The sequence below is a fragment of the Danio aesculapii genome, chromosome 10, assembly GCF_903798145.1.
Source record: "Danio aesculapii chromosome 10, fDanAes4.1, whole genome shotgun sequence".
Taxonomy (NCBI): Eukaryota; Metazoa; Chordata; class Actinopteri; order Cypriniformes; family Danionidae; genus Danio; species Danio aesculapii.
Window position 1 is genome coordinate 21,103,799 of NC_079444.1, and position 12,483 is coordinate 21,116,281.

The 12,483-nt window shown below is 38.0% G+C and overlaps 1 protein-coding gene across 1 annotated transcript in view; it reads right to left on the reverse strand.

The window, feature by feature from the left end:
- Positions 1–564: 564 nt before the first annotated feature.
- Positions 565–12,483, reverse strand: part of pcdh1a (protocadherin 1a) — a 134,414-nt gene continuing 122,495 nt past the window's right edge. Inside the window, exon 5 of the mRNA XM_056467013.1 lies at positions 565–4,151. Coding sequence (XP_056322988.1) covers positions 3,776–4,151 — 376 coding nt within the window. The 3' untranslated portion in view covers positions 565–3,775. The remainder of the gene's footprint in view (positions 4,152–12,483) is intronic.

Here is a 12,483-nt window from a genome sequence, read left to right on the forward strand (position 1 = left end):
AGTTTGGCCTTCTGAAAGCTCGACCGTGTGACTTACATTTCTCATATTTGCTCTCTCTCATACTTTGAGTATTTACCTCACTTTCCTTCATGTATTCTTTTCCAACTTGTTTATGAGCATTTGTTCGCTGGCTCACATCCATTTATTTTTATCAGTGAAAGCTATCATTTCAGAGGTGCGCGAATTACGTGGTGGCATATCTATAAAGACAGCGCACCAAATGAAAGCCGGATTGATTTATTGTCTTTCATCTGAGCGTTATCATCTTTACGGCGTTGTCTTTATTGTGCTGTCGAGTACTGGGAGGTCTTGGGTGTAACGGTTTAACTCCTTGTAGAGGAGAGAATTAGGTTTGAGAAAACTCAGGGTCTTGCGCTTTTTTGATCATTAATATTGATGGGCAGCTTTTGTGAAGTGAGAGCTAGATCTCACATTCGCTATTCTGTTCTATTAAGTTTCTGTCAGTCTGGCGAAAGCGTAACCTTTAGCTCTTTCTCTGTTTACACAGGCAAAGAGACGCAGAATTTGAGAGGGGAGAAGAAAAAAAAAAAAGAGTCTTACATCTTTGTCAGATCAATTTGCTTTATTAATGAAAACGCTCTATGGAGAGATCACAGTCCCTAGATTCATTCTTAAACAATGACTCACCAAGCAAATGTATTTCTTTGTTTTTTGTTCTTTTTTCTCACTCGTTTTATTACAAACTTTGCAAGGACTTATTACAAGGGGGTTGTTTTCAACATGCGGAAACGGAACGAAACGAAACACATGGGAATCAAACAAACAAGTCGGATCGGACAACCCACTGTTCACAATAAACATAAAATCTGATAAAGCCCTCTGTGACGGGAGCCAGTGAATGACTACGGTGCAGGCATACGACGGCCACATTCACACTGACTCTGCAAAAAAGATCGATCCATCCAAGGCAAGATGTGCACATATCTCAATAAACACTTTACGATTTTTATATGCCATCGGCTTTTGTTGTAAGATTTAAAAAGCTTCACTTGCATGTACATAAAACTGTACAAAAACAGATCATCACAAGCATTTTTAGTCCTATATAAATATAACCAACAATTAAGGATAACAAGTTTTGAACTCTCCTGCAAAAGACATACTTTCAAGGCAGCTGTCTTCAGTTTGGGGTGAATGGTGAAGATGAGTTTTGTGCAGTGAACGTCGCTTTTGTTCTCAAGAAAAGGTTTCTGAACCGGCACTAACATTTCAGCAAGAACAGTAAACGGTTTCTACCAATTATCTTTGGAATTCATGCTCAACGCGTCGCCTGCTTGACACCACGCACGGGGGGGAGGATGTGGAGAGCTATGTACAGAACACTTTTGAAGAGATGTTTACCACAAACACCAGTTTTTTTCCGTTACTCTATGAAGAAAAGTCTCGCTCTAAGGACGAAGAATAAGACTCCCTCGTTCGTTATGGTCGTCTCGTCACATCCAGACATCTAACAGCGAAAGAGCACACATCTAAACACCAGTTTAAAAAACAACCACGAGAAGTGGACATTCCTCCGTCCGTCCCCCAGAAGGACTCGAGGAGTCTAGCCTTAGAATTACTAGCACTAAAACAGCCCAGATGAAGCCAGAAGAGTCTAAACCTGCAATTCAGACTATCTGACTCAGGCTGGCACCGGAGTGGAGGAAGGTCAAAGCCTGCTTCACTCCGAGTTTGAATAGATGAAAGCCTGTAAGTGGTGGTAGACTTTTGTGGTCATCTCTATCTTTTAGCCGTGTTAAGTCCAGGTCAGCGATCTCACACGTTCGCCTGGGAAGAAGAGCGCGCTTGCAGCGGAGAAGAGGGAAAGCGAGCTGGGCTAATTACGCCGGATCATGACACTTGCTGGATACCCCCCTCCCCCTCGCCCCCCATCAGAGTCACTAAATGGCTTTGAAAACAGCATAATGTGCTTTCTTTCCTTAGGGTGGGATAATCATCTGCCTTATTTAATCATGGCTACGTCCAGTCTTTTCCATACGTAATTATTCGGCGAGAGGTGCTGAAGGCAGTCGCGATGAGGTAAGTGCAGTGAAAAACGCGACTCAACAATTGAAGCGTTCGGATTGGGGATCTGTGCTTCCTTTGGGGGGGCTGGAGTGTTCACATATGCCAACTGCACCACACTCATTACTCACCCTAATTAAGGAAATGCCCATTGCTGTACACCTCGTCGACCCCCCTGCAGACACACGGGTACCGTGCTGCAGCAGGTGCGGGGGAAAAAGAGTAGAGATATTGAGGCAATGCACCGTGATGCAATAATAATGATAATGTCCATCAGATTTATGGTCCTTGAGCACACTAGATAGTCAAAATGGTCCCCCAGAGATTCTCTCAAACATGGAGGGAGACACAGCTTTAGAGCAAGTTAGATAGTCAGCACAGTGTCAACGAAAAAAAGGAAAGAAATACCCAATCGATGGAGGACAGGACATTAAATGCGGAAAAAGAATCAGGCGAAATGTGGTGATGTAACTGTTTGCCATTTTTTTGATTGTGTGGAAAAAAAACATGCACAATTGACATGCCAAAGACAAGACAGGATTCTCAGTCTAATTTGTCCATTGTGATTGTTATATACAACTGTTTTTAAGGCATTAATACATTTGTTCTTCAAACAAAGTCTAAATAGGACACGAAGAGTTCATTTAAAACCATGTAAACAACCAAAACAAGACCGTGATTATGACTGTGGCCAAAATGGAATGGATACGAGGCGCGTCTGTGGACCTAACACACCATCAAGTTAACGAAACTGATAATTTGAGGGGAGGCAGGTGGTCTCCTCCTCGCTGAGGCTGTGCTGTGTGAGCCGTAGGCGTCTTTGCCAGTGCCAGGTAGCTTTTGCACTACACCGTGGGAGTTCAGGAGAGATTCACAGTGCCAAAAAACACAAGTTCTGCCGCATGACACGAAAGTATGCGCACACATTCTCATCTGTTGAATAGTGTGTTAATGTGCCAGGAGCCACATGTGTTACTTTTTGTGACGGTAGGTCCCCTGACGCGCTCACCGGCATATGTTAAGGTCTGTCAAAGCGAGTTAATCGCTGTTAAAACCCACCGCCCGCCCTCACTAAATGCACTCCTACACACAAACTATACAGCGCACATACAGATCTAAATTCTAGACGGGCACGGCAAGGGTCACAGAGCACCGTCAGGACGTCACAATCCCATAACAAACGCTCAGACCCTCAAATGCAGTGGCACCGACACACACTTAAGGTGTTCAGGCTGATTTAGATGTAACTTTTGACCTTTTATTTATTTTTTTTAGACTCAAGCCGGAGAGATATATTCATATATACACCATACAAATGTATTTACAGCGTTTTACACGTATAAAGACTGCTCTCCTCTGAGGACAGGATCAAGTTAAGAGTGTTAGACACTCTATGTGGCTCAAGACCCTTTACAGCAGTATCTCCTGCTCACTACAGCACTTGGTAGTCTAGTAAAAGAACCCATGGACATTCTGTAGGCTAGCGAAGCTAAAAGTCAGTTAGTCGGATGACGGTATGCAAAAACGGTACAAAAGTTTAAAAGAAACGACATGTTAAAAGTGATAATAAATAGATGAGAGTATGAATAAATAAATAAAATAAATAAATAAATCTACTTTGATGACAATAGTGTGTTTTCCACTATTCGATTGATATTTGATCCTGTCGCAGATTCGATGTTCGCATTTTGCGCAACGTGTCTCTGGAACTTCTGATGTGCGTCAATCAAAGATGGTGGGCATGGTTATCTCACAGGTAAATCTCTCTTTTCGAGGCGTGATTGGAGGGGGGGCTGGTAGGCGGGAACTCTGATGTCACACTCAGAGGCACCTCCTCCAGTGGGGCGTGGTCACTGGGGGCGTGCTCACTACTGGAGTAGGCACTACGGGAAGGTGGGAGGCGTGGCCTGTTCTCGTCTCCTCCCAGCCTCACGCTCCCATTGGCCAGGCGACCCAGGCTCCCCCTCTCCTGATAAGGCACAAACGTGGACAGTTTAGGGGGGTTGCGGGTCTTGCGAACAGGCGAAGGCTGACCGGGCATCCAACAGGCGTCTGAGTGACCCAGCTCGCTGCACTCCTGACTGCAGTTCCCCGTCATGGCAACATCAGGCAACGAACGAATATCTGTGAGAGGAAGACACACACACAAGAAAAAAAGCCATCTTTAATGATGACAGTTTATGATATTAAACACCAGCAAATCAAAACTTGTTTTGATACGCTCTACTTCATCTCCACCGGGTGAGTCACAAAGACACTGCAGTTCACCTAGCGTCAAATGCAAGCAACTAACAGGGAATACACAAAGAGCTGCCAGTGGTTGCTATGCACTGTGGTGTGGTTGCTATGTGAGAGACAGTTGTTGCTATGCACACTGCTGTTGTTATGCACTGCATACTGGGATTTCTTTAGTGGCTACTGTGGGTCAGATTCTCCTGGTTTGATTTCCTTCAAGTGATGTGACTGTGAGGGTGACTGAAATGTGTGTGTGTGTGTGTGTGTTTTTCATAGCGTGGATTGACAGTTGCTTTAAATCTCTGCATGGCCATACACATATTGGAGGTTTAGTGGAAAAATTGTGCGATTCATTTTTTTTTTTATGCATTTGTGCCCCTTGGGACCCTCAAAATACATATCTTGAATATTTATGTATATACAGGCATTTGGTATCCTACATTCAACTCAAAATGAGACCCACTATGGCCCCTGAAGGAGAATCCAGCACTACGGCTTATTGATTGGCAGGTCTGAAATTAGTGAGCCTCTGATTGCTATCCATTTTCCATTCCACTGTTCCCTAATTAATTAAATAGGGCCGAGACCCAGTGACCTCATTCTAACGAAGCCACACAGAGAGATACATTAACACACACACACATACACACCCTGTAATCCACCAACCACATGTGCTCTTTCTCAGGAGCCGTTCCACTCTGTGTACCATGCTTCTCACTCATATTCATTCACATTGAGGTTCTCAACCTCAGTCATGAGCCCACGAGGGCATGCTGGAGATGTGCACGGGGTCGTGCTCTTTTTATTCATGATACATTTTCTGAATTTTTATAGGTGTAGGTAGACAGTGGAGGCTTGGAAAAATAGCAAAATGATTTCATGACGCTTGTGAGGGTTTCTGATGGGGTCAGGAATCGGAATGATTCTTGCATGTGCATTTTTCCACAGATGCGGAAAGAACTTGTTCAGCTGCAGCACAACTGAATTTGTAGCGTGAAACAGATGGTGCAAAGCAGTATTTTTATAGAATTAATCAGAGTGAATCAAATACAACTGTGAGACCTAAATCAGACTTACTACATGTAGATGCTCATAGACTGTGAAAAGGCCAATTAGTAAAATGTTGGAAGAGCAAAAATATCTTTGCTTGAACTTAATTAAGAAGAGATGAAGAAAAAGACAAAGATATTCTTTGCTTGGACTTATTATAGACGTGTAATATCTCCAAATATATGCCTCAAAATTGTAAAATGAAGGCAAATCTAGACAATATTCAGAATGGCAATTTTTTACTGGACTAATAAAAACAAATCCAGCCAATTTTATAATGCAGAGATGGAGTCAAGTTTGGGCCAATTAAATAAAAATAAATAAAGTCATATTTTAGGAAGAGAAATTGTAAACACAAATATCTGTGGATCTGCTTATTACACAATTAGCTGAAGCTGCTTGAAATGTTTACAGTATATGCCAATATAAAGTTCAAGATACACATGCATTTTCCTATTATCATTTTTAATGAATAAAATGTTTTTATGGTATTAATACAAATGCCTTAGCTTTGTTAGGTAAACACACTGTAATTAAAATGTGAAATACACTTTATTACAGAATAAAGTCATTTTCAAATGAGTGAAAATTCTGGTATATATATATATATATATATATATATATATACATATATATATATATATATATATATATATATATATATATATATATATATATATATATATATATATATATATATATATATATATATATATAAATGATATGGCTAATTTTTTTTTTTTTCAAATTTGATAGTTTCTAGGTAATTATCTTTTGTGTTTTAATGTTAAATTAACCCAAATTAATTAATACTACTGACCGTTTGCAGTGCACAAATGTATGTACCTAAAAAGTCTGTGTAAAAGTCACTAAATAACAACTTTTTGTAAAAAAAATCGGTATCACAGTTTTGTACCTATGAAATTTGCTCTCTTTGGGATATTTTGTGATACTTTATGTGATAACATGCATCATATCTGAATTTATTTTGCAATAAATGTACTGAATGACATGGATATGCATGTTCTTTTTTATTTGGTTACTTTTTTTAAAAACAAAAACAAACAAACAAACATGTAATTGTTAATAGTTTAATAGTGTTTGGATCTAGACCAATGGTTTTAAAATCCACTGCAAATACCAGCTTTTATTGAATTTTTTACAATAATGTTTTATTTAATAATAATAATAATAATAATAACAATTCCTTACATTTCTATAGCCTTTTTCTGGACACTCAAAGGGCTTTACATATTGGGGGGAATCTCCTCATCCACCACCAGTGTGCAACATCCACCTGAATGATGCAACAGCAGCCATATTGCGCCAAACCACACACCACACACCAGCTGATTGGTCTAGAGAAGACATAGCGTTAAGGCCAATTATGATATAGGGATGGCTAGGAGGCCAGTGGGCAAATTTGGCCAAGATACCAGGGTTAAAAAAAAACCTTACTCTTTTTCGAAGAGTTTTAATGACCACAGAGAGTCAGGACCTCGGTTTAACACTTCATCCAAAAGACAGCAGTGAGCAGTATGGAGTCCCCTTCACTATACTTCACTATATTAGGACCCACACAGACCACAGGTTGAGCGCCCTCTTCTGGCCCCACTAAAGCCACTTCTGGCCGCAACGTAGATTTTACATTTGGTCTCCAGGCACCGATCCGGCACAGCCCTGCTTAGCTTCAGTGGGCGACCATGTTAGAGTTGCAGAGAGCTAGCTGTCTGCATTTATGATATAAAGGAGTCGACACTATATTTATTTTGACCTCAGAACATATGTCTGTTATTTGTTTCTTCCTTTTTTATCATTTGTGTACAAAAATAGCACAATCAAACAGATGAGCAACCAGTTGCCTTGTAAATGAACAACCATAATTTAACATCAACTCAAAGCTGACCTAGTTAATTCAGATTACTTGAAGAATTCTCTTAATAATACTGAGTTTGCCTTTATTGGTCCTATGCTGCCAATCAGTTCAGTTATTAATATGTCTCTAATTTTGAATAAATGAATGATTAAGTTGAATGTGCAATGATCGTAATCCAAGGCAAGTGCATTACATGTGTATAACCTATTTTTCAGCAGCTTGTTTCAGTCACAGATTTCCATTTTCATCAAACACTAATGAAATTAGACGAAGCGCACATCCCTAATCTAATCCCAAGTTGCACAACACTATAAACCTTGTTGAACCCTAGTTAAGGTCAACTGGTAACAGATTACAAAAAAAGATCCCATTAGTTAATGTTAGTTAACCTTTTTACTAACATGAACAGTACATTTACTACAGTACACTTATTCATCTTTGTTAACGTTAGTGAAAATATATGTTAAAAATATTAATATTACTAATAGCAATGTTAACAAGCACAACACTGGATTTTAATAATGCATTAGTAACATTTACTATAATTAATAAGTGCTACAAGTGTTGGTCATTCATAGTTCATGTTAGCAAAAATGAAGCCTTATTTTAATGTGACACCTCTATGAAGTCAAGTTTTACTTTGTGTACATGCGTTCATTCTGAAATGATCTCATCAATCAGCAAATCAATAAGCATTTCTTATGTTCATTTCACCAGTTCACCCTTACATCTAATCTGATTTAACACATAGTGAGCTTATTTTGTTTGTTGTGCTTTCTTAGCCTGAACCAGAGAACTCCCCTGTAACTCCTTGTATGGGATAAGAATAGATAAAGAGTGAGCAGTTTGAGGTTGAGTATATGCCATAAAACTTTTTATTCATAAAACTATTACGTGTGGGTTGGATATTTATACATGTGATGTGCTAGCTAAGATGATTAGCTAAACAGTTATTAGACTATGATTACATGGACATCAATAATTTAATTAATCTGATTAATACAATAATATGATTAAGGTGTTTTCAAAAAGCAACTCATGTATGTTCCATTCATAATCCCATTTTACATGTTATAGCACATAGATCGATTAACGTCATTGTGTCACCATGCGTTTCATTTTTAATTTTTCGGATTTAACTGTAGCTCAACTGTTTCACTTTCATTCAGGAACATTTCATTCATGCCCCGTGAGAAATAGTTTGATTAAGGTGTTTACATGTCTGTACTGCACTTCAATAGGCACACTACATGATTTTTGTTTAATTCGATTATGACCTTAAAATCGCTGTTTACATGGTAGACGCTTAATCAGGGGTGAGTTTCCCAAACAACAACATAACTTGTGGCTGAACTATCACAGTGTCATGCATTGTTTGGGAAGCGAATGATGTAGTGACAAGTGTTTCCCAAAACTGTAGCTTCTTTTTCGCAGAACCTTCATTTGAACCACGTTAGTTATAACGTAAAACGTCATAATGACACTGTAAACGGGGTGAAGTAACAAGTTCTTTAGAGAAAATAACATACTTTTTTGTGCAAATTATATTGTTTTACACGCACACGCATTAAAAAAAATCTATATTAGTTTTGATCAAAACATGCACTGGTTTTCTTTATTAATTGAATTATATGTAAATGGCACATACTGTATAGGGCCTATTTCTTACAAATATTATTGAGAATATGCCATAGTTGGAAACGTACTGTACAAGTTTGCTACGCAGTTTGCGAACGTTTGTTGGAACGATGGATTAGGGAAATGCCAAATCAACGACTATGCTTGTAATGAAGGAACTTGTGACCGTAGTTGGCTAACAATGCTTTTGGAAAAGTACCCCAGAGTATTTGTCTTCATGGTATTATTGATGTCCATGTAAATGAACTGATTAAATAAAACATCCTATACAGTTAAAGTCAGAATTATTAGCCCCCCTGAATTATTAGACCCCCTGTTTATTTTTTTCCTCAATTTCTGTTTAACAGAGAGATTTTTCCAACACATTTCTAAACATAATAGTTTTAATAACTCATTTCTAATAACTGATTTATTTTATCATTGCCATGATGACAGTAAATAATATCTTACTAGATATTTTTCAAGACACTTCTATACTGCTTAAAGTGACATTTAAAGGCTTAACTAGGTTAATTAGGTTAACTAGGCAGGATAAGGTAATTAGGCAAGTCATTGTATAATGATGGTTTGTTCTGTAGACTATCAGAAAAAATATAGTTTTAAGGGGCTAATAGTTTTGCCCTTAAAATGGTTTTCAAAAAATTAAAAATAGCTTTTATTCTAGCTAAAATAAAACAAATAAGACTTTCTCCAGAAGAAAAAATATTATCAGACATACTGTGAAAATTTCCTTGCTCTGTTAAACATCATTTGGGAAATATTTTAAAAAGACAAACAAATTCAAAGGGGGCTAATAATTCTGACTTCAACTGTATACAGTATATACTAAACCTGGATGCTTAAGAAGAATCAGATTTGATACAATATTTTGGTTCTAATTTATTTCAGATCTCTGTGAACCTGTAATCTCCACATAGTGCCTGCCAAGACACAGTTCTTTCCATTTTCGATCCTCACCACAGTTCCAAACTACTTAATCTTCCCGAGACAGAGAAAATGAAGAGAAAAGCAGTGGAGACCCTTAAATGTGCGAGAGATCTACAGATGGCAGCCCTGAGGCAGACTCTTGGGCCCAGGGGACGTACCTCCACTGGCCTTGAACATCCATGCAGCTTTAATGCACTCATTAAAAAGAGCTCTGTAAGGCTCCACGGGCACAACATAACTGACAGTTCTCTCCGCACGAAAACACCACACTGACCCCACCACAGTAAGTGTGGCACGCAAAACGTAGGCTTAAAAAAAAACTCCCAATAAGCAGGAGCCGACATGGTCAATACATCAAAGAGGTCTGGAATAGTGTAAAAGAGGGCGTTTACTGGAGGAGGAAAGAGGCTTTATATCTCACCAAGCGGAATAGATCAACTCGCCCCTCTGGAACAAACACATTAGAGTCCTGCAGTCTTGTTTGTGTGCGTGTGCTAGTGTGTGCGTGTGAGGGGGATGGAGTGTGTGGGAGAAAAAAAGTGTGTGGTATAATTGAGTCTGTGCGATACAGGCACAACCTGTGCGTGTGAGTGTGTGTGTGAGGATATGCGTAGGATCGGAAGCATGTGTGTTAGATGACGCTGTGCGTTTGGGAAGATAGAGTGTGCGCATGTGTTTGCGCAAGAGAGATGTGTGCTACAGATGGTGTTTGAAAGGTGAGGTGTTGGACTGGTAGAAATGTGTGTGTGTGTGTGTGTGTTTGTGTGTTTGCATGATGTTCTTGTTGGTCTATGTAGGCAGGTGTGAAAGCATTTTTACATGTTTTAGCCATTAGTGAAATGATAGAATAGTTGTCAATCACTAGTTTATAAATGTTGATCTTTACACAGTTGTTTGAGCTGAAACTGGAAATGAAAGCATGGATTTAGATGTGAACATGTTCTTTGTTTGTGTTTGATTGATCAGCACACATTATTAAAGGACATTTTCATGCTCTTTCATCAAAATAACTTAATAGCTTTCTCTTCATCCAAAATGGCTTGATGAAAGCAAAGATATATTGGCAGAGATAAATACATTCCTGGCTCAAGAATTACATGTAATCAATTTTTTTTTTTTCAGAAATTATCATTTGTTGGTTCTTGCATGTTTTTGCTGAAGTTTTAAAACTAAAGTGGCACTGAAAGGTGTTTTCAATATTCTTGGAAACCAATCACTGTGACTGTGGCTATGTTTTAGCAAATGCAAAACATATGTAACGGTAAAACAAAATGTAATTTTGGCTAATAATTTTGACCTTAAAATGGTTTTAAAAAAATAAAAAGCTGCTTTTATTCTAGTTTAAATAAAACAAATAAGACTTTCTCTGAAAGAAAAAATATTATCAGACATACTGTGAACATTTCCTTACTCTGTTAAACATCATTTGGAAAATATTTAAAAAAGAAAAAAAAAATCAAAGGGGGGCTAATAATTCTGACTTCAACTCTAATTTGTGTGATGCACGTGTTAAAATGCATTAAAATGCAAACTGCACACTTGTTTTGAAGTGATAGCATAGGCTGCGTCTCAATCAGCAGCTTAGCTCCCAAGGGTATCCATCAGTAGGTCGTGTGCACAAATTCAACTACTGGTAAAGGCAGTGATGAGCTTGGTTCACTACACATTGGGACCAAGTAAGTGTGACATGAGAATATTGTTAGATTTTGCTGTATTTGGCTTAACTGTTCTTGGGTGGCTAACACATGTATTAGATGACTCTAATACATAAAATAAGTAAGCTGACCAAAGTTCTTATGGGGAGAAGACCCAGCATCGATGTTAACCCGTCGTCTTCAAGCAACTTAACCCAAAGTACTTTCTGTGAGACATGACTTTATAACAAAGAATATGAACCCCTAAAGATAACCCAAATGGTTTAGTTGGGTCATTTGGTTCACACCTTTTCAGATACATGTTTGCATATGAAACAAGTCATACAATCTATCAATATCCTCATTGTAAACCTTATTAAAACTGGTATTTATAAACAACAGCAGAACTAATAATTTTCATATAATAATTTTACTAAATTTTTTAAAAGTATTTTATAGCTAAATAATTTGATTGTTTCATATACCAGCAACATTTTAACCATTAAACAGTTCTTTGTTGTTTGCTAGATTTTTCCTAACCTATCTAGCTTTGTTTGTTCATGTTTCGTTATTACGTTTACAAAAAACGTTTACGCTACTCTTTTTATAAAAATGTCTCTCGTTTCTCATTTCGTTTGATTATTTGGGTCACGTGATTCATATTTCATGCTTCCGAACTTCCGTTAAGGGCGCATGGTACATATCGATAAAAATAAAAATGTTGAGATTGATACAGCTCCTAAAATGGCTGACACCCCGATCAGTACATTGACTACTAACTAAGGGTGCTGACTGAGACACACCCATAGTATTGAAAGGTACCATATGAAGGTGAGTGTTTATTAATACGCACGTAATACATTTTTGCAAGGAAAGACATAAAAGTTGTTAGTGTTTTTGTGTCCCTAAGTGTTTCATTTTATCTGAAAACTGCAGTGACAAGCATGCAAATTATGTAAAATGTCACATGCATATAATTTATGTGCACAGGCATGTAGTGTTTCATTACAAAGTAACAACACCAACCTGGCATGCATAATACAGAATTTATTTTGTTGTTTTGTTGTGAATTTTTTAAAGAAATTGTGAAATGTTTGC